Source organism: Eriocheir sinensis, chromosome 29 (assembly GCF_024679095.1).
Source record: "Eriocheir sinensis breed Jianghai 21 chromosome 29, ASM2467909v1, whole genome shotgun sequence".
NCBI lineage: Eukaryota > Metazoa > Arthropoda > Malacostraca > Decapoda > Varunidae > Eriocheir > Eriocheir sinensis.
In genome coordinates, this window is record NC_066537.1 from 5689631 (window position 1) to 5710469 (window position 20839).

The 20839-nt window shown below is 44.0% G+C and overlaps 2 protein-coding genes across 6 annotated transcripts; one reads left to right on the forward strand and one right to left on the reverse strand.

Moving 5' to 3' along the window:
- The first annotated feature begins 754 nt into the window (after nucleotides 1–754).
- Nucleotides 755–12925, forward strand: LOC127004870 (zinc finger protein on ecdysone puffs-like). 5 transcript variants are annotated; one of them, XM_050873056.1, is made up of 17 exons: nucleotides 755–883; nucleotides 2093–2158; nucleotides 2332–2535; nucleotides 2989–3250; nucleotides 3899–3973; nucleotides 4682–4977; nucleotides 6581–6764; nucleotides 7033–7110; nucleotides 7294–7395; nucleotides 7600–7728; nucleotides 8275–8370; nucleotides 8489–8558; nucleotides 9039–9173; nucleotides 9600–9742; nucleotides 10144–10620; nucleotides 10893–11095; nucleotides 11277–12925. In XM_050873056.1, exons 2-17 carry the CDS (start codon nucleotides 2094–2096, stop codon nucleotides 11428–11430), a joined length of 2673 nt encoding a protein of 890 aa, XP_050729013.1. In that variant the 5' UTR covers nucleotides 755–883; nucleotide 2093; the 3' UTR covers nucleotides 11431–12925. The 5 variants fall into 5 exon arrangements, with proteins under 5 accessions (XP_050729013.1, XP_050729017.1, XP_050729014.1 ...); XM_050873060.1 differs by having other exon boundaries at nucleotides 9063–9173; XM_050873057.1 differs by having other exon boundaries at nucleotides 6584–6764.
- A 373-nt stretch (nucleotides 12926–13298) lies between these two features.
- LOC127004876 (calcineurin B homologous protein 1-like) lies at nucleotides 13299–20800 on the reverse strand. Its single transcript, XM_050873079.1, has 5 exons — nucleotides 20621–20800; nucleotides 19216–19364; nucleotides 17790–17904; nucleotides 17276–17369; nucleotides 13299–15996 (listed from the first exon to the last, which is right to left on the reverse strand). The coding sequence occupies exons 1-5, from the start codon at nucleotides 20685–20687 to the stop codon at nucleotides 15852–15854; spliced, it is 570 nt and encodes a 189-aa protein (XP_050729036.1). The 5' UTR covers nucleotides 20688–20800; the 3' UTR covers nucleotides 13299–15851.
- Between the last annotated feature and the right edge of the window lie 39 nt (nucleotides 20801–20839).

A 20839-nucleotide genomic window follows, 5' to 3' on the forward strand; every position in this document is an offset into this window, starting at 1 on the left:
CCACATCGATCCCTTATGCAAGAATTAACCAGCATCTTCACTTTTTCATCCCTGTGCTGTCCAAATCCCTTTTGCAAGAGGTCACCAGCATCTTCACTAGCAGTCATCAGTGTCGCAGTGTTGCCAGACAAATAGAAATTCTCAAGTTATGCAGAAAAATAATCGAAAAAATGGAAAAAAAATAATAAAATATTTCAGCTAACTCCTCTACTTTCATAATTCTATTTCATGCATGTAGAACTGATTTATTTATTTACATGTATTCATCAGGCTTATTGTAAAGCTAAAAATATGTGTTTCAGAGGTTTGTCTTATTCATAGCCTACCATTATACCATTTTCAAGGAATATATGAAATTAAAATTCATAGAAATTTACTTGAATCTCTAAATACTTGCTCTATAGATAGCCTATTGTTTATGGGGAGTGAGGTGCAGACGTCGAGTGAGTGAAGCAATGCGCCCCCGGACATATGCCCCTCTCATTAGTTAGTTACCCTATGAAACGGTCTCAACAAGCTGGTTTCACTATAGTCTAAAGATATTTTACATGCGAAACTAGATAAAATAAAGGACCGGCCCAACGATGCCAGATTGCCGTACTCAGCCTCTTATGTTTACCGATTTCCGACCCCAAAAACTGCCTCCTCGACCCAAATAACTGCCTTCTTATATTATTATCGTTAAAATGGTTAATTACTGATGTTTCTTGGCAATAGTTAGGCATCAGAAACCGGTAAATACGAGGGTCTGAGTACGATAATCTGGGACCATTGGAGGCAGTGAGGCACACGGGGCGGTAAGGACGTGGTGGCGCCGCACGTCTCATCCTTTTCCTCATTATTCCACCTTTCCCCGCGGCCAGGAGGACATTTAGCGCGCCAGGTGAGTTTGGAGGAAAGAAACTATATATATGATTATCCAGGAGGTCGAAGGGTGAAGAATAAGGGCGTGAAAAGTGTGTATGAAAGGCATGAGTGATTATCGACCAATACAACGCCCCGGCCATTGGCGAGTATCATTTTTTTCTTTATTGAACTTCCTGCCGCCACGCTGGTCTGGAGGCCTCGGCAGGAAGGTATTGGGACCCACGAGGTTGATTACATTCGGTTATTAATGATATGGGAAGGGAATTTAAGGCGTGAAGTGTGAATGGAGGATAAGGGAGACAGCCATTGGGGAGCATCATTTTCTTCCCTTATTGGACTTCCTGCCGCTCGTTGGTCTGGAGGCCTCGGCAAGAAGGTAATGGGAGCCACGAGGTTGATTACATTCGGTTATTAATGACATGGGAAGGGATTAAAGACATGAGGTGTATGGCGGGGCTGGAGTACGTGGGGGACGGCCATTGGCTATTATGATTTTTCTTCCCTTATTGAACTTCGCCACGCTGGTCTGAAGCCCTCGGCGGGAATGTATTGGAGTCCACGAGGTTCCTTTCATTCAGTTGTTAAGGGCATGGGAAGGGGATTAAAGGCGTGAAAGGTATGGCTGGGTAATGAGGGAGGCGGGCATCGGCGCCACCATGGACCAGCAAGCCGCCCCCCACCCTTTTCTACGTTATTCGTTTTCCTCTTTTCGTACTTGTATCCTTGTTGTATTCCGGTTCGGGAGTCTTCATGCGATGTATTTAGGTGTTTTCTTTAGGGCTTTATGGAAGGGATTTGTTTGTTATTAAGTTGATGTGGTTCCATGCTTGTTGTTTGGTATGACAGAGTGCTGTTTACTGAGCCGTGGGTGGTCGTGGTATTTACATTACTTTTCTGGCATTAGTTACTGTGGGGATGATATTAGTGTATGAATAGTTCTTGGGGAAATGGACTTGAGAGGGCCGTTTTCGATAACTGGGCAATTATTATTATTATTATTTTTTATTTTTTTTGCATGGAAGTGGTTGTCATCCTTAGAAATGTTAGGCAGCTGTTTGCCCTTTAACAATTTCTGGTTCCTCCCTTGAAATTCGGAGGTGAAACAAGAAGTAGGATGTTCAACTTAGAAAATATTGGTTAGTTTGTTAGTCAAATTGGTATTTTTTATCTATCACTTCAACAACTGTCCTGATCACAATATTGGCACTTCCTTCTTCCCCCCCAGGATGCCAAGTCACTACGACAAGGGTGACTATGACAGCCGTGACGCTGGGGGAGGAGCTCGCTACAGGTGAGGTTTGACAGTTCTTTTATTATGTGTGTTAATGTTGTTTCCTTTGCCAGCCATGTCATTATTATTGTTTTAGATATAAATGAAAATATTACTCAAACATGGAGCATACTTCAGTTTGTAGAGTATACTGTTATCTTCTTATACTCACCACCTTCCCCTGTTTTCTCCAGCAGTAGAGGTCGAGGCAGAGGCCGGGGCAACTATGCCTGGGGCGGCCGCGTGGGCAACAGCAGCAGTAGTGGCGGTGGCCGGGGGTATGGGCGAGGGGGAGCCAGTGGGGGAAGCAGCGGCAGTGGTGGCAGTAGGTACAGAGGAGGGGGAGGGCACGGGGTGGCCTCGAGCAGCTACCGAGACAACACCAGCTACCATGATAGGTGAGGGGTGATGGTGGTGACCTGAAGGAGTGGTGGTGTTAACCCTTTCAATACGGTGACACAGACGTCGGCGTCACAGTATGGAAGAGGATTAATCCTCTTCTAAACCTCTTAATCCTCTTCCTTTCCTCTTAAGAGGCTTAGGAGAGGATTAAGAGGAAATGGAAGAGGATTAATCCTCTTCCATTTCCTCTTAACCCTTTCCATACTGTGATGCCGACGTCTGCGTCACTTATCGAAAGGGTAAAGAGTTGATATTATTATTATTATTGGTGGTAGTAGGTGCTATAGTAATGATTCTGCTGTTATTGTTATTTTAGTTATGTATAATTATGCCTTAATCTACCACCAAGTAGTAGAAAAGAAAGTTGGTCTGCAGTGTGATGAATATACATATACAGTTGTTTTCAGCAGCAGGTAATGGATGTTCTTACGGTGTGCTTCCATGTGCAGGTACAGCGAGTCCCGACGCAGCGGTGGCCACATGGTGAACCCCTGGGATGCCGGCATGGGCCCTCGGGAGGTGGGTGGCGGGGGCGGCTATGGGGCCCACGCCTCAGCATTCGGGGCCACTGGCATGGGCATGGGGAGCAGCGGGGGAAGTGGGGGTGGGGCAGGCACCTCCCAGCTGATTGGCTCCCTTAATCAGCTGAGTCAGATGGGCAACGACAAGTCCAAGCTGGCTCTGAATATTCTCAACGCTGTCCTCTCATCAGTAAGCTGATGTCATGTTTATTTCCCTGTGGCAATGATATTTTCCCTTCTTTCATCAGTTATAAATCACCTTGAATTCTCGGGAAGTATTTATTTGTGATGTATTAAAATTAAGCCGGCCAATAATACAAGCCATATATCCAGATATGGGGTGTATTTCAGGGTATGTTACTATTACTTAAATTTTTATAAATAATAACTATAAATAAATTTAAGGCATCCACATCCAAAGTGGGAGATGGAGGGTGAGAGTGGAAGCAGTTAAGAAGTTCAAAGTAAAAAAGGCTCCTGCCAATGACCATATAGATAACCAGGGGTGTGGATTCAGAGTTAAGGAGTCGGCTGCTTTCGGCTGGAGTTGGAGTTGGTAAAATTATCTGAGTCTTTTATGTGATCAGTTCTTGTGTAAAGTACTTGGGTGCACTCCTAGAATTGTGTTGCCACTTTGTGGGAAAAATTAGCTTATGTGGGAGTTCTTGTGGGAGAATATTTCAAGCAAGCAATTTGTGGAAATATTGATTTAACTACTGTATTGCAGTGATAGACAATATATAATGCTTTACTCGGCAAATATTTGTGAACGCCTAACGAGGTTTGTCATGTTCCTAAGCTGCCTTTATTCTTGCCAGTGATCACCTTTCCCCCGCAGGACAACGCTATGGGTGAAGGCCGCGACGCGTGGGAGCACGGGCCGCCCCCAAGGAAGATGAGGCGCATGGAGTGGGTGAGTTACTGCATGGGGGTGCTGTTGGGGACTATCAGGGATGGGGGTTCCTATAAGGATGTGCTTGAGTGTGTTTAGCTCCTAAATTTGTCTCATTTGGTCATCTCTGAGACTGACTCCTAAATACATAATGTATATTTGGATGTAAAGGGACTAATGCTTTCAGTTGTATGTTTATACAGCAAACTTGTACCCCAAGCCTTCAAATGTGCACTATTGGTCTGGGAGGAGGAGGAGAAAGTGGGAGGAGGAGGAGAGGAAGAAGAGCTGGTGAGGAGAGATGGAGCTGCCCTGTGGCTCCCTCAGGAGGAGGAGGAGGAGGAGAGAAGAGGAGGGTGAGCAGTAGAAGGAGGAAGAGCAAGGACGAGTGGTGGCTCTGTGAGAGGAGGGTGTGAGGGGCCACAGCAGGTAGTGGTGGTGGGTCACAGGAACCCAACATGTCATGTCTACAGCACTGACCTACTGCCCTCATGAAACTAATGTTTTACGCTCAGGTCTGCTGGCATGTCAGTGACTCATTGTCTTTATTCCCTGAAAGAAATTATCACAGTATGTTGATCCCACATATGATTGGCACCCTGAGTTTGTGAGGCAGCGCACTGGGCTGTGAGTGCCTCGCCAGGGCAGCCGCCTGCCGGGGGAGCCAACCCTTGAAGGAGCTCTGCTCAGTGTGGGCGGGGGAGACTGAGTGGTGAGTGTCTTCCACAGGACGAGCTGCGTCCGCCCCCCGCCCGCAGGTACCCCCCTCGCTACAGCCCCCGGCGTACCTGGGACCGCCGGGGTGGCCCCTCTTACCCCCGAGGGGACCACCACAGCGGCAGCACTGACTACCAGGCCCGCAGGGTGGCCAAGGCCCGACGGGGCAAGCCCTGGCATGATACCAGGAGTGGTAAGGGCCCTGGGCGGGAGGGCCGGGCCAAGGAGGAGCAGGACCTGTCGGACGACCTGGAAAGAGAGAGCACCACCGCCGCTGCTGGCACCAGTGCGGCCCAGGCCCCCCAGAGGTAAGCGCCAGGGAGGGCCTCCGCTGCCCCCGGCCCACCTTTACTTTTCAGTGTAGTGTGGCCAAGGTGCAAGTTACCTGGCCGGGTAGGGCCATGAGGACTCAGAGTCCTGCCGCCACGCACCAAACCTCAGGCCTGCAACATGTCCTTTTCCCTTTATCATTTTTTGACTAGAGAGCTTGCCAGGAGAGACATGTGAGGGAACAGTAATATTTATTTCAGTCCACTACATCATTATTTCTCTTCTTTGGTGCCTCCACTCCTTTTGACTTTCAGTACTCAAGTTGCTTCATTTTTCCACCTTCACTCTTGTGACCTGGCTGTGGTGGTGGTGGTGGTGAGTGTGGCCTGCTGTGGCAGGCATGAGTGGTCCAATGCCCTAGGTGCCATACTGACCCTGGCTCACAGTAGGCTGGTGGCACCTCTTCACTCAGGAGTTGGAGGTGCCGTGGGGGAGAAGAGGTGCCCTGTTGTTACTGTGTTGGTATTGTACAGTTTCAGTCTGTCATTAAAACAAGCCTAGTTCTCATTCTTAAATGTGAAAGCAGGCAGAGCTATAAAGGAATGCATACATGTCCTGTTTAATAATGCCACTTGCAAGCACCCATGATTAAGAAAACTCAAAGGCATATAATTTTGGAGGTGACCAGACATTAGCCTGCTACATTGCATCTTGCTATCAGTGAACCAGCCACCAGGTGCCACCCCGGGCAGGGCCACCCCAGTGAGGAAGGTGGTGTGTGCCTGTTGCATACACTAGCATCTCGATCCTGTAGTCACTTGGTCCAGGGTTAGGGTAGGCGGCAGCACTCAGAAAGACACCTTCATCTGGTGTAGGGGCCGCTGAGAGGGTTAGGAGAGCACACCTGTGTCAAGGCCACACACGTTGTATAGACCTGTCATGTGAGGGGGCGGTGTGAGTGTACCCTTGCCTCACGACATGCACGTTCCTCCTGCTCTAGGGAACACAAGGAACTGACACACAAGCAGTTCACTGAACTTAAGGTGAACTGAATGACCTGTGCAAGGTGCATCACTAGTTCTTGCTTTACATGTCTGTCTGCAGTTTTTTATGTTAAATGAAAGATTTTCTTATTTTTGTGTGTTAAGTGTTGTTAGTAACAAAGGTTAGTGCAGATGTAAAGCAAGAACTGTCCAGGATGCATATGTGTTTGAGTGCATGTGAGTGTGTGCGTGTGTGTGTATATACATCTAAAGGGAAGTAGGGAAGGGGCTGTGTGTGTATATGTAAAGTATTATTAGGTTAAGAAGCATCACCAGCACCTCACTCCCTGATGGCACGTGATGCAGGACGGACCAACAGGTGGGTGAGCCGCACTTTGTTCCCCCTCCGGGCCTCAGAGACTAAAGCTGCACCAGTAAACAAGCAGATAACTAACCGCTCTCTAACATCATCCCACTCCAAGACACTATTAAAGTAGAGCTCCTTTTTAAGATGTCCTTTTTAATCTAAAGTTGTGTGATTGCCATTTATCCCCTCTTAACACCCATTCCCTCACTGGCCCCCTTGCACCCCCACCCCCTGGCACCCACTACAACCCCCCTCCCCAGTGCTGTGATATTGACTGTGTCTCTTGCCCAGCAGTGAGGACAAAATGGAAGAGGATGAAGGCAAGGAGGAAACCGAAGCCTCCAGCCAAGGCAAGGCAGAAGGGAAGGCTGAGGGAGAGGACAAGGAGGCCAAGGAAGGAGAAGAAGGAGCTGCTGCGGGAAAATCCGATGACAAGGAGGGAAAGAAAGATACTGACATGGTGAAGCAGAATGAGGTGAGAGTATTTCATATCAGGAGTTGTAGTTTCTTGTTTATCTTCAAAGTTGATTTTAGATTGGGTATTCCTAGTGATTCCCCAATACTGCCGTGGGTATCAATTTGGGTTTGTCAGGGCTTTCAGGAAGTACTATTATCATCCTCTAGGCAAATATTAAAGGGGTATTGGATTGGGTTGGGGAGATCTTGGGTCTGAAAAGTTTAGTACCCCTTCGATCATTAGTTTTCTTGTTTCTCTTCTACATTTCCTTTCTTTGCGTCACCAGGCCGGGGAGATAACGTGGCTGCCCCGAGAGGCTCTGCAGTGCCATATGTGTGGCCTCTCCAAGTTCCCTGATATCAAGGTGAGACTGGGCTATGGGCATTCAGAGGGAGGCTAGAAGAGGCTGAGGAAAAGTTAAGATAAAGTCAGTAAGTTGGTTTTATTTATATACATGCCAGGGTAGGAAGGATTAGAGGTGGGGAGGTTTTGCCATGGATATTAAGTTTTTTCGTATGTATAAACAAATGGATCTCCTCGTTTCCAGTCTTACATGCGACATCTAGAGAGCCGACGCCATGAAACTCTCAAATACTCCTTCCATGCCAAGGGTGCAGCCATCCTTCACTTCCTGCGGGCCAATTCCAAGGTAACGTGTGTGTGTGTGTGTGTGTGTGTGTGTTTTCTGCAGATATATACACTGCTGATTGTATACTATTTGAGCATATAATCCATAATAATTGTTCATTGTATATTTCCCCTTTGTCTTTCTTCCTCATTTACCTATTCTACTTTTAACCTCTTGTCTTTTGTCTCCTGTTTCTAACCTTTCTTTCATGTCCTCGCCCAACAGTTGGCATCACAGAGGAAGATGCTGAAGAGCCTGCGTCGGGGCATCAAGGGCCCCATCATGAGGTGCCGCAAGTGCCAGTGTGAGGTGTTCGGCTACATCCGGGAACACGCCAAGACAGTGGAGCACATTGTGAGTTGTTTTGGAGGCCACTGTGTCTATTGCCTTATTTTTCATCCATTTATTTATTTGTTTATAGTCTTGAGGTGCCTTTACTCTCCATTATTGGCTCAGTACTTAGGTTTTGTCATGGTATAATGGAAACCCAGTCTAATTCGCGTTGTTCATTTATTTATTTAATGTTTCAAGGTGCCTATACTCTCCTTTATTATCTCGGTGCTAAAGTTTTGTCATGGTATAATGGAAACCCAGTCTAATTTGCGTTGTTGATTTATTTATTTAATGTTTCATGGTGCCTATACTCTCCTTTATTATCTCAGTGCTAAAGTTTTGTCGTGCTATAATAGTCAGCCTCTTGTAGTACTCGAGTAACCTTTGCCTGGATCAGTTGCAACCTTAACTCTCAGTATTTAGTAGGTCTCTGGTTGTGTATTTGGCAGTGGATAATTTGTCTTCATTAGTTGACCATGCAAGACTTAAGTTACTCAGCCACTATCATTACCATACACACATTCACACATCTACAATCAGTAACTTACCTCTATTACCTCCACACAGGCCCTGAGGAACTACCTGCGGGTGGTTTGCTGCAACACCACCTTCTTCAACCGTGCAGACTTGGAGGAGCACCGCTTGTCCCTCACCCACCTCAAGGTTAGCCTCTTGCCTCCTTGGTGCAATACTTACTGAAGGGATGAATGTTGTGCCCTGTGTATTAACTTTGCAACCCCCTTTTCTGAGTCTTATTAATCCCACTTGATCTTGCTTACAGAACCAGTTGGAGGAGGGACAGAAGATGGAAGCCGAGAGCGAGGTTGAAGACATTGGAGTGGAAGAAAGTGGTGAGTTCAGTGTAGTTTTGTAGTTCTAGTTGAAAAATAAAACTTGCCTATATGAAGTTTTGGAGGCCACTGTGTCTGTTGCCTTATTTTTCATTCATTTATTTATTTGTTTATAGTCTCAAGGTGCCTTTACTCTCTCCATTATTGGCTCAGTACTTAGGTTTTGTCATGGTATAATGGAAACCCAGTCTAATTTGTCAAGCTAACTAGGATTTTTTGGGGGGAGCCGTTTCTCAAAGGCATGACTGATATAACTTACTCCACACCCTTACACTGGAGGGAAAAGGTTTTATTCCCATTTATTCTCAATTTTTCCAAAAGCTAACTGAAATTTTATGTGGGTGTGTTTCTTTAAGGCATGACCATTGATATAACTCACTCCACACCCTTACACTGGAGGGAATAGGTTTCATTCTCATATTCATTCTCCATTTTACCACAAGCTAACTATGAAATATGGTGTGGTTGTGTTTCTCTAAGGCAACTCACTCCCTGCCCTTACAGAGGAGGGAAAACTCTTCGCCGACACTATCAAGCACATGAAGCAGAAGACCAAGTTTTCCGAGGTGACAAGCCCAGAGAACCTGATGCCCTACGACCCAGCAACACCCCAAGGTAAGGACGTACAGCCAGGGAGGTGCTACATAAGGGTGCTGGAGAGAGAGAGAGGGGAAATATTTGTGATGTATAGTATAGTGTCATTTTATAATATTACTTTGCTACCTCTGATAACTCCCACAGCACTTCTTTGTCTCCTTCCTTTTCCCTCCCAACTTTCTTCAATCTATCTCATTTACAGTATGCCTAGGAATGTGTAGCCAATTTTTAACTTGTACTTTACCAATAACTGTTTCATTATATTCCGTCATCCAGTCTGTGCTTCCCACCAGACCTTTCTTTTTCTTTTCACTTTGTCTCTTTTTCTGTCTTTGCTTTTCTCTCTCATTTACAGTATGTCCAGGAATGTGTAATGTCTAACTTGCACTTTACCAATCTTTTTTCACAACCCTCCATCATCCAATCTGTTCATTTACTCACCAGGCCTCAACTTCATCTGGAAGCGGTCACACTACAGGTGCAAGGCGTGTCCTCAGGTCCGCCTCGCCTCAGCTGCTGACACCGAGGAACACTTCAAGTCCTTGGACCACTACAACAACCTGATGGCACACCTCAAGGCCATAGAGGTGAGCATTGGACCCAGGGAGTAAGGGGAAATGGAAACAGGGACAGAGAGAGAAATGGAAGTGAGGAGAGTACAGAATGAAGGGAAGGAATTGGTGGGAGGAAAGTCTTGCCAGGAAGGGGTAAAATGGAGAAAAGGGCTTGGAGTGAGGGAAGGAGATGACAGAGCAGGGAGAGAGGGAGAAAAGGAAACTAGGAGAGTACAGAACAAAGGAAATGGTAGATAAATCTTGCTAGAAAGGAGAAGAAAAAGGGTCTGGGTGTGAAGGTAGGAGAGAATAAAGGAGTAAAGAAAAGTCCCGCTAGAAAGGAGTAGAAGAGCAGAGAGAGAAACAGAGATGAAGAAATTGAATTGGTAGTGTTTAAAGTGATCTAAAAGTAAAATATATTCCCCTTCACGCAGCAGGAGAAAGAGAAGAAGAGACTGGAGGAGGAGGAAGCAGCAAGGAAGGCCGAGATAGAGCGCAAGAAGAAGGAGGAGGCAGAAGCGAAGGCTGCAGAGGAGGGCAAAGGAGGGGAAGGGGAAGAGGACAAAGAGGAAAAGGAGGCAGAGGGCAAGGAAAAGGGCGACCAGGAAGCAGAGAAGGAGGAGAACGAAGACAGCAAGAAGAACGGAGATATGGAGGGTGAGGAAGATGAGGACCTGGAGGAAGAGGAGGAGGAGGAAGAAGCAACGGCAGCAGCACGGACAGGAGAAGAGGAGGAGGAGGAAGAGGAAGAGGATACGAGCTTCAACTTCGAGGAGGACATGCACAATATGGAGACGGTTGACGAGGCGTGTGATGACGGGGAGATTGAGGGAGGCCTGGAGGGCAGCTTGGCAGAGGAGGGTGTGGGGAAGGAGGACTCGGTTGGAGGTGTTACTACTGAAGCGCTGTTTGTAAGTTGACCTTTACTCTTACATTATTTATTTTAACCCTATTTTAAACCATTTCTTGTGCATTAGCTCTTCATATTCTGGTTCTTTTGTGTATGTAATTCTTATGCCTTTATATATTCTGGTTCTTTGGCCTTTAACTTTCTCTCTGTTTTGTCTTTTTACACTCAAATATAGTAAAGTGAGTTTTTTTTACGAGTGCTATGGTAGGCTGTTGTAGGGATAATCACCCCTCCTCTGTGTTTTCTCTCCTTAACTTCATTTCTTCATTCCAGGCCGATATTTCTTGCCTATCTGAGGTGGGAGAAGAGTTAGATGATGAGGTCATGGAGAAGATTGAGCCAAAGGAAGAGAAAGTGGAAGTTAAGGCTGAGGCTGAGGAGGTGAAGGTGGAAACAAAACCCGTGGTAGAGGAGGTGAAGGCAAAGGCAAAACCCAAAGCAGCTGTCAAGAAAGAGGCAGAGGAACCCGTGGAAAGGTGTGTAGTGTATACTTTAGGGTGCGAGACTGCTGGTGCCCATACTTACATTGGGTGTTTTATGTGTGTAATTTACCCATAAAACTGAAGAATTATAAAAAGAGCACTTGAAAGCCTTATTTTTGTACACACTTATAGACTTGTGGGCAGTCTGTATCTTTTTTCTTCTTTTCCGTTTCAGCGTAAAGAAGGAAGCCGTCAAGAGGGAGAGGGAGGAAGATGAGGAACCGGCGGCAACAGTGGCAGTGGAGGCCAAGGGTCGCGGTCGTGGCGCTGCGACTCCTCGGGGTAGGCGGGGCCGGGGCCGGGGCAGGGCTAGGTCGGCCAAGAACTAACACATCCACTGGTGCCAGACTCAGCGGGATCTTTACGTTGTGTCAGTCGGGGCATTACTTTCCATATACAACACAATTGGCCTTTAACCTGTTGTGCTTTCTTTTGTACATGTTGAAAACTTTTGCATTTAGTTTAAATTTTGTGCATGAGTGCCATGTTGTGCCATGGTGGCAATGTCTTGATTATGTGGATTTTTTCTTGTGGCATTTGGGGAGTGATTTTAAGAATATATTCAGGATCATTAGTCGCTCTACACATCGAGGTCACATTGTGTGACGGCAGTGATGATGGTGACTGATATACTCTTTACCACTGGTTTAGGTCCCTTCCCCATCACCTCTTGAATAACACCACTTAATGACAGTACACACACTCCCTTGTTTAGACATTTGTATAATGTTGATGCTTCTGCCTTGCTTGGATAACAAATGCAGTCTTGCATCACTTGGTTGACAGAAGGCAAAGGCCTGTAATGAATGGATATTTTGTTGGTATTTGTGGAGTGATTTTTTACCCATCATTCAGGATTATCATTAGTCATCCAACATATCCATATCACATTATTTGGTTGGCTTTGCCAACTTTGGTTCATTAAATTTTGGTTCTTGTAAGAGGAAGAGTTCTGAAACCTAATGCTTCAGAGGGAAAGGAGTTGACAAAGGAAGCTGTGTACCAGTGCTCAATAATTGGGTACATAGATCAACTCTGCATTTCCTTTGAAACTTAAGTATGGACAAGATATTGATGTTTAAGGTGGTGTCAGTCTTGGGCTGTTGCATTTCCTGCATGAATTATGAAAATTTCAAGAGTCCCAGTTTGTGTTTGATGGTTTGTTGACGGAAGCAGTCACTTTATTGACATGGAGGGAAGCCAAGCACTGGGGGGGATTGTCTTAGCAATTTCTGTCTGTGGCAGGCTGTTGCTTCAACAACATGTGTGCACATACACACGCATTCACCTTTGTCTCCGTATACCACCACTAACTTAGACCCCTGATGTACCTTGATGCTGCATGCCTTACACACAAATATTCAGGTTATTTTGACCACCACAATGCCAGCTCACCAATAGTCACAAAGGGCGGTGTTGTCCCCCGCGTCATCAGCATATTAATCCCTGCAGGACGATTACTGTGATTATGGTTTTGTGTTTATATTAAGGAGGAGGAAGTCCTGTATAAATTTCCTCTCACTCTTCCAAGGTGATGCCCAGCATAGTCATCTCAATTTGTACTCAGTGTTTAGTATTAAAGGTTTGTGTACTCGAGGGGTTCCCGGGTGTCTCTGGCCAAAGACATATTCCAGTCCTTATTTGAGTCCACCCATTTTTGCCTCCCAGCCCAAAACCTTCGCCTTGGTGTTGCCCGTGTTCCTCGCTCCCTTGCCTAAGATGCATTGACTATTGGACCATTTTTATTACATTTCTTTTTTTAGTTTTTAAGGCGTAGCTGTAAATTTCGGTTATCCAAGTAATGGCATTAAAGTGGATACCAGAGTTTGCCGTTTCATTCCCACTCGGCATGTATGACATAGGTAGTAAGGCATCCCACCCAGATTGAAATTGTGTTCTTGAATTATTCTGTTCCCAATTTAATTTTTGCTGCTGGTGTCCATCATGCTTCATTATGAGTGGCATTGCCTGAAGAATTGTATGTGGACTCCCATTCTTGAGGAGATTTCCAGCTGCCAGAGCTACAAAACTGTGATGCTGTTAAATAAAGGTAAATTTAACCCTTTTGGTGCATGAAGAACAGTCTCACAAGCTAACCACATCCAAAGCCAAGAGACTAACCTAATGCTGAAAGTAGAAATGAACTAGGGTTTGTGCTGAAAGTTGTCCACGGTATTAGGTGTAGTTGAAAAAAATGTACATAGAGAAAATTTTAATATACATTTATGTGGATTCAATATACATTCACCATATACATAATATAAATCTCTGTAAGCTAATATACAATCACTCATCATACATTTGCTTAGACTGGAATACTGAACACTAACACCAGCAGGGAGGGGAACACAGGACTGCAGTGACCACCTTCTTGGCCACTGCAAGGCTTAGTTAGTATATTTAGTGGAATGCTTGGTAGAGCAGTATACAGATTAGTCAAGAGATTGTAGTGAAGTGCTCAGTTCCCAACATTATGCAGCAGCCATGCATATCTGTACAGTTTTGAAAGAATGTGCCTTGCATAATTCTTAATTCATATACCAGTTTTACAAGTAGTGAAGGCACAACTGCAGCACAGGACTGGTCTAGCATAGTGGCAGGTTCCTCATGCCTTGGCTCTGACGAAAAAACCCAAATTACAGGCTCTTCTTTCCTAGGCTGTTCCCTGGAGATCGGTCCCAACAATATTTGTGCCAGACCCATCCCATACAAGATTTCTTCAAACCACTTGTAGTGGGTTAATACATCTTATACTAATTTCCTGATATTAATGGTATGGTGCAAAAATAGCCCATGAAAAAAGTAATGTAGAATTTAACAAGCGTGAGAAAACATTTAGCTGCCATGCGTCAGTAATAACCAAGACATCTTTAAGTAAGAGAGCTTCGAATACATCCAATAAAGCCTACCAATAAATTTTGCCTGTGTATAATGTATGTGCTAAAAGTTTCCAGGCAATAGTAGTAAGGCTTGCCCAAAGAAATTACATTCTTAAGTGTTTTGATTGGTGCAACTTTGCAGTTAACAAGCAATTTGAATTTTTACCAATCTGAGCAGTAATAAGCAGTACTGATATATATTGTGGTGCCTAATCTTCTAAGTTTTAATTTTGAAATTTTATACTTGCCAAAAGTGTGCAAGTGTGTTAGGGAATGGGGTTCCCGTGTGCATTACATGAGGGAGAGAGGGATGCAAGCCTTGAGGACACTCACCAGAACATTAGGAACCAAATTAATAGGAAAAATACATTTTATGAAGTTGACAATCTACTGACCAAAAAACTTGGTACCTACTCTTCTAATTGCAGCACCATTGTTTTCCTTATAGTTTACTGGAATGTACAATGCCAGTTGTACATGGCTATGACCACAAGTAACAACTGCACACTGGCCTTTGACCAATGCCTAAACCTCACGTGAGACGTGGCGGGACAGCAGCGAGGACAAAGGAAGCAACAGCTCGGAGCTTTGTGGATGCTCAACTGAAGGAGTGTTTGTCTTTGTGCAAAATTGTTGAAGTAGAACAATGATTTCCAAAACCATCTTTGCTTGCCTTCCACAAGTCCCTGCTACAATCTTCTCAAGACATACGGAAAACTATTTGTGCAATGAACTATGTACTAATCTTTCTAACTCAAACTGCCACATGAGGGTTCAAATTTTTGGTCATGTAGAATCGACTAAAAATTCAATGAACCTCTGTAGCGCTCAGGCCAGTCATTCTTGTGATCATATAGAATGCTACAGGACTTTGCTTATTATCTACTTCCATTAACTTATTGTTATTGTATTTTACTGCTTTCACCATCATCCTTAACAATGCAGTATGTATTAACAATCCAGCAGCCTCCGGTCACACGGTAAGTTGATTACATTATCACCAGACTGGTTATTATATTCACTGGGTAAGTCCATTCACACAGTCATCATCCTGCTTTTCACACACACATACATCTCCTCTAAGGGTACGGCCACACTGCACGCGGTTTGCTGGGAGGGTAGAGGGTAGCGGGATGCCTAGTGGGTCAGAGGCAAGAACAAACACATGCTATCTAGTAGGAGTGGCCATACAGGACGTGGGTAGCGGGTGAGCTTGGAGGAAACCCGCTACCCACGTCCTGTATGGCCACTCGTATTAGATAACGTGTTTGTTCTTGCCTCCGACCTGCTAGGCGTCCCGCTACCCTCCCAACAAACCACGTGCATTGTGGCCGTACCCTTACAGTCACTCACTCACAGAAGGCAAGTGTGGGGCATCCATTGTGTTTGTTCTTGAATTTGTGCACAGGTGAAGGTATGGCATGGCTCTTACTGATGTGGGTTATGAGATGTGTAACTTGTCTGCCATGTGCATCTTCATTACTACATTATTTGAAAACAATTCTTCCCTCTTATCAAAAGTATAAGGGCCATGACTGCCCATTTTCAATTAGTCATTGGTAAGAAACAATGGCTTTTATTTGAAGAGGAAATAAGTGATTTGCTTTGCATGAACTTGTGATGGTATTTGAAACACGTTAACAACGGTCTTCCTAGTAGTACAGTTGTTTATGAAGAAATAATGCATTTGAAAACAAGCTGACCACAGTCTTCCCAGTAATGCAGTTGTTTATGAAATGACTTTATGGCCAGGCAAAATATAGTCTAATGACAGGATACCTAAACAACCTCTGTGCCGGCTCACCTGAGGCACCACCACCACTGCTGCATCCTGTGGAAAGGCAGCAGCAGAAACCCAGCTCTCCTTCGCCCTACTTGAGGAACTTTATGGACATCTTCTGCTCCACGTCTGTGCGTTCCAGGGCTGAACAGAACTCCTCAAAGCTGATCATCTGGTCCCCATCCCTGTCTGCCTCAAGAATCGTTCGCTCCGCAATGCTGTTGAGCTGATCGTCACTGTGGGTCAGGAAAAACACTGTGTTACTATTATGTAAAATATAATTCCTACACCATTGGCTCTTATTTAAATTCAGTTGACCCTTAGATGGTGGCAGTATTTGAAGAGTAGCTTTTTTTCCTATTTTATTTTATTATTAGTCTATCATGTCAAGGAGAAAGAGACCTCTTAACCCATGGGCTTCAGCTATGGGAAAGCCGAGAAATTACATTGCATCTTGAGACAAAAAAAAGAGTACTCCTCTCATAACCATAAAGCCGTTAAAAATATTTACTTTTACTCAAACTCCATTCTTTTTGGGTGGTGTTTGTTATACAATAAACAGTCTCGTGACGCGTGGCATCTAGCCAAGAGTTGCTTGTTGTCTACTATAGAGAATTTGACAAGTGATTACTGTATGGATAGCTAATTCAGTGTGCCATGACCTTACAGCACCACCATGACAAAAAAGCCCACCTCAAGATCACTGACCCATCACAATGACCTAAGGCATTCATGGTGAGTTGCGCTATGCCACCACCGCCTTAATTAGCTTGAATTAGGTGTTTTATGGCGAGCCCTTTTTAGGGTCCACCGTACTACAGCCACGACTCGTGAAAGCCCAGAAAAGGGTCTGCCGACGTTCTCGGGTTAAGCCGGAAGAAATGACTTCTTTGGTAGCTGAGGATATAGATGCTGATTTTTTGGATGATTTTGATGATTCTGACTCATCTACTGTCAGTGATTACACTGATACAGAATCTAAACCTTCATATAAATATATCAATATACATATAACCAATCAAACTTAAATAACATCTATATATAGATTCAAATGTTTGTTCAGTTTTGTGGCAGAGTCTATATATAGACGTCAATCTGGAATGCCCACTTGCGGGGAATCTATATATACACGTATGGATGAAAGTCGACTGCGTCTATACAGAGACGATTTTTTTTTTGGTAATACAGACATCTGCCCTGCTACCGGGAAGGGGTTAACTATCGTCTAAATATAGATTCAACCGCAATCTGGAAGTGTTGTTATATTGTTGACATACTAAACTGACTGACTGAATTTTGGACCGTCTATATATAGTTCCACCGCCGTCTAAAGGTTAATGTTTCATAGTGATTTGTCCATCTATCTGTATCATATTCCCTGCTGGTACTCCCCCTACTACTATCCCCAACCACAACCACTCACTCCTCCCTGCCCATTCTCCTCTAATACCCTCCCACTCCTCACCTGATGTTCTCCCCAACTTAATTCTCCTCTAATACCCTCCCACTCCTCACCTGATGTTCTCCCCGACCATCATGTGGAGGACAGCCAGCAGCTCCTCACGAGAGATGCGTTCGTCGTCGTCAAGGTCATACATCTTGAAGGCAACTGTTAGGGAGGAGAGAAAAAAATAAGGTGAATAGGAGGATGTTTTGCAGATGGACTGGTGAATAAGAAGGACGGTGGATTGACAGCAGGATAGGGTGGAGACTGATCACATGGGGAAGATTGGTGGATGGACTGCTTGAGTGTAGTGTATTCTCATAAAAAAATCAGTATGAAAGCAATCTAATCCAAACATCTTAGACTGAGGTTAGAGAATCGTATATAAACAAGAAGCAGACAGCCAGACAGACAAAAAAAGGATACGAGAGGCATGCAGTATGTGACCTTCAGTACGACCTTTAAAGGAGAGAGAAGGAAGGAAGAGGAAGAACAAAACCAGCCAGTCCCTAAAGTCGTTTTCTATCTATTTTTGCCCTTGAGTTGTCTCCTTTACTATAAAAATAATACATAATAAAAACTCACATCGCAGTTTCTCCTCCCTGGCATTAAGTTTGTTGTCCTGCGTCTTCTTGATGGGGCGGAAGTGGGCGAGGACGCGGACAAACTGGCGGAAGTTGACATGATCGTCCTCGCTCTCCTGAAAGTTGAAAGAGTTAAGTCAGTCACATGAGGGAAAAGGTCAAGTGGAAGGTCTCTATCTCAGTCTATTATGATTCTTGAGGGAAATAATGTAATGGGATGTAGAGGAAGGTCGTTACATGAGCGAAAAGGTCACGTGGAAGTTCTCTCAAGTTATCTACCGGTATATCTGTTTCTTGCAACTCTTAAGGTATATAATGTGCTGTAAGATATATATTTAATGTACATATTGTAATGTTATAATGTACTATGTCCTATAATTCTCTAGACAAATAATGTTATGGGATGAAATATTGGTGTATGTATTAAATGTCATATTGAACTCTAGTAATGTAAATTGGTAATCCATGCAACTTCCATTAGCTATATCCTACCAATATTTGTTTTATTATGCCTTATTTAGCAGGTGAAGTAAAAGTGGTTCCCTAAACAGTGATAGATTAACCAATAACCCTTGTGTCTTGGCTTCCATATATATTTTTGCTCTATATACTCATACTTCCTACCTATATACCTTCTATTAGCCACCTCCTACCTTTATTTATTTTATTATGTCTTATTTAGCAGATGAAATAAAAGTGGTTCCCTAAGCAGTGATAAATTAACCCATAACCAATGTGTCTTGTCTTATATATAATTTAGCTCTATATACTCATACTTCCTACCCCTCTATCCTACACCCCTTCAATCAATAAATCAATTCTTGGGTATTTTTCAGCCTCTCACCATTCACCCTAGCAAAACATTCGTCATGGAGTTTTGGTCTGAATGCAACTTACACACACACAAACACCTTGCCCAACACACTACACAGGAAAGGTAACACAGGCCTTTTCTCTCCCTCTGTCTTTTAACATTTTGAGTTGCTTCACTTCATTCTCATGCAGCTACAACCATGCAAATTTAGGAATCGAGTCAGGGAGAGGAGCTCCCTGACTCGATTCCTAAATTTGCATCCCATATGAATTTTGTCGATTTTGCCACAGAAACTTGGTTAACGAGAGAGAGAGAGGGAGAGGGAGAGAGAGAGTACCCTTTCTATCTTGCACTAACCTCCACAAAGTAACATAAAACAACAATGAGAGAATGTAAAGAAAACTAATCACTCCAACCCTTCCCTTTTCACGTACAGAATGATTTTCTTTCCAATGAATTATCTTGGTCTAATCTTGAAGTGTGTAGTGTTAGTACTCATAAATGGAACCTTGGGAGAGAGAATCAGCTTTTTCTTCCTCAGTCTGATCCTCTGATACAGTTTAAGAGAGAGAAAATTAACTTTTTCCCCTCGGTTGTTCCTTCGCCACCCCACCTTAAAGAAAGCATGCACGATGCGGTCCCCGAGGGGGTTGATGGCTAGCTCGGGGATGCGCAGGAAATCCTCACGAGATAGAGTGCCGCTGTCACCCTTGTCCAGGCTGGTGAAGCGGCTGTAGAGGCGCTCGATCTGGCTGGGCAGGACTGGAAGGAGATCCAATTAGTTGGATGGTTGTCAGGCTTTACTGTCTGTTTCTGCCTGTCTTTCTGGCTTTCACAATCTCTGGAAAAGCTGTACCTATCACAATATCAAAGTTATGTGGTAATTTCAGTGACATCATAGGAGAATAAATTGCTCCTAAGATATAAATTAGCTATTTAAGAGTTAACATTATTGATTTAACAACAAACAGCTTATTTGTTAACCATCATCACTTAAAAAATTGTCCAATTAGTATCCACATCCATCTGGTATATAATTTCACTTAAGTCTTCACTCATTATGACAACCTGAACAAACACTAACCTAATCTAGCTAAATTGGACAAACTCAAATTACCAGACATTACAGTTTTTCTCTATTTGACAACTCATAAAATTTAACCTAGCCTAATCTGACCTGACAGCTAAATCTAACCTAGCCTAGCCTAGCCTAACATGACTTTTACACCCAAATCTAACCTAACCTGACCTGACCACTAAATCAAACCTAACAACCTGTGTCAAACTGCCAAAATGGGATAAACAAAAATAAATCCCTCAATATATCTCCCCTAAGACTATGTTATATAAGGAATTTAATATTTCACAAAAGAGTGATTTGCAATGGCAGAGCAATATAGTAGATATGCGCACAGAGGTGGCCTTCACAATGATAAAGGTTTACTTCTGGAATAACACCAAAAATTATATGAAAACCGAGAGAAGAATGGTAAAGCTGGCAAAAGTGTTCCTCGTGCAGTGCTGGGAAAAAAAGGGCACAAATGCTTGAATAAGTGAAAATAAGTGACTTTATTTCAGTTAAGAAAGTTACGTATTACTGAAGAGAAAAGCGAGTAAGAAGAACAGAGGAACAAGAGGAGGAGGACCTAAGAAGCGATACAGGTCAAAAGAAGAAGGTAACTCTGTAAGGTGATATGATTACTTAATATATTAGCCCCCTTATAAATATACAATCTGGGTCTGTACGTGTGTGTGGTGAGTGCCAGATGGACTATACAGGACAAGACCCCACACCTGATCAAGCCCATGACCACTACCCCAAACTTTTTACCTGTCGAACCTCATTAAGTATCTACACCTGGACGTCCCTGGCCTCCACCTCTCCCTAAAAAACACAGCAAGACGCCTCAAAGCTACCAATCCCGCAAAACTAGTCCGCGAGATCATCTTCACGATAAAAAAAAATAATGAGAAAAAAAGTTTGATATTAATGGTTGGTCTTATATGCGTCTACTCACAGCCTGTTTCCGCCTGTATGTCCCTGATGTCCTGCTCCTGTAACATCAGACTGCTCTTGTTGCCCATCTTGTCTAGTAGAGAGGAGGACCAGCACTCAGGAGGAAGGAGGAAAGGTAAATAAGAGAGGACCGAGAGAAACAGCTGGGCGACCTTGGACCACCTGACTAAGAGCTTGTCCGTATCCTTCCTCCTGGCCATGGCTTCAGCTGGCTCGATTT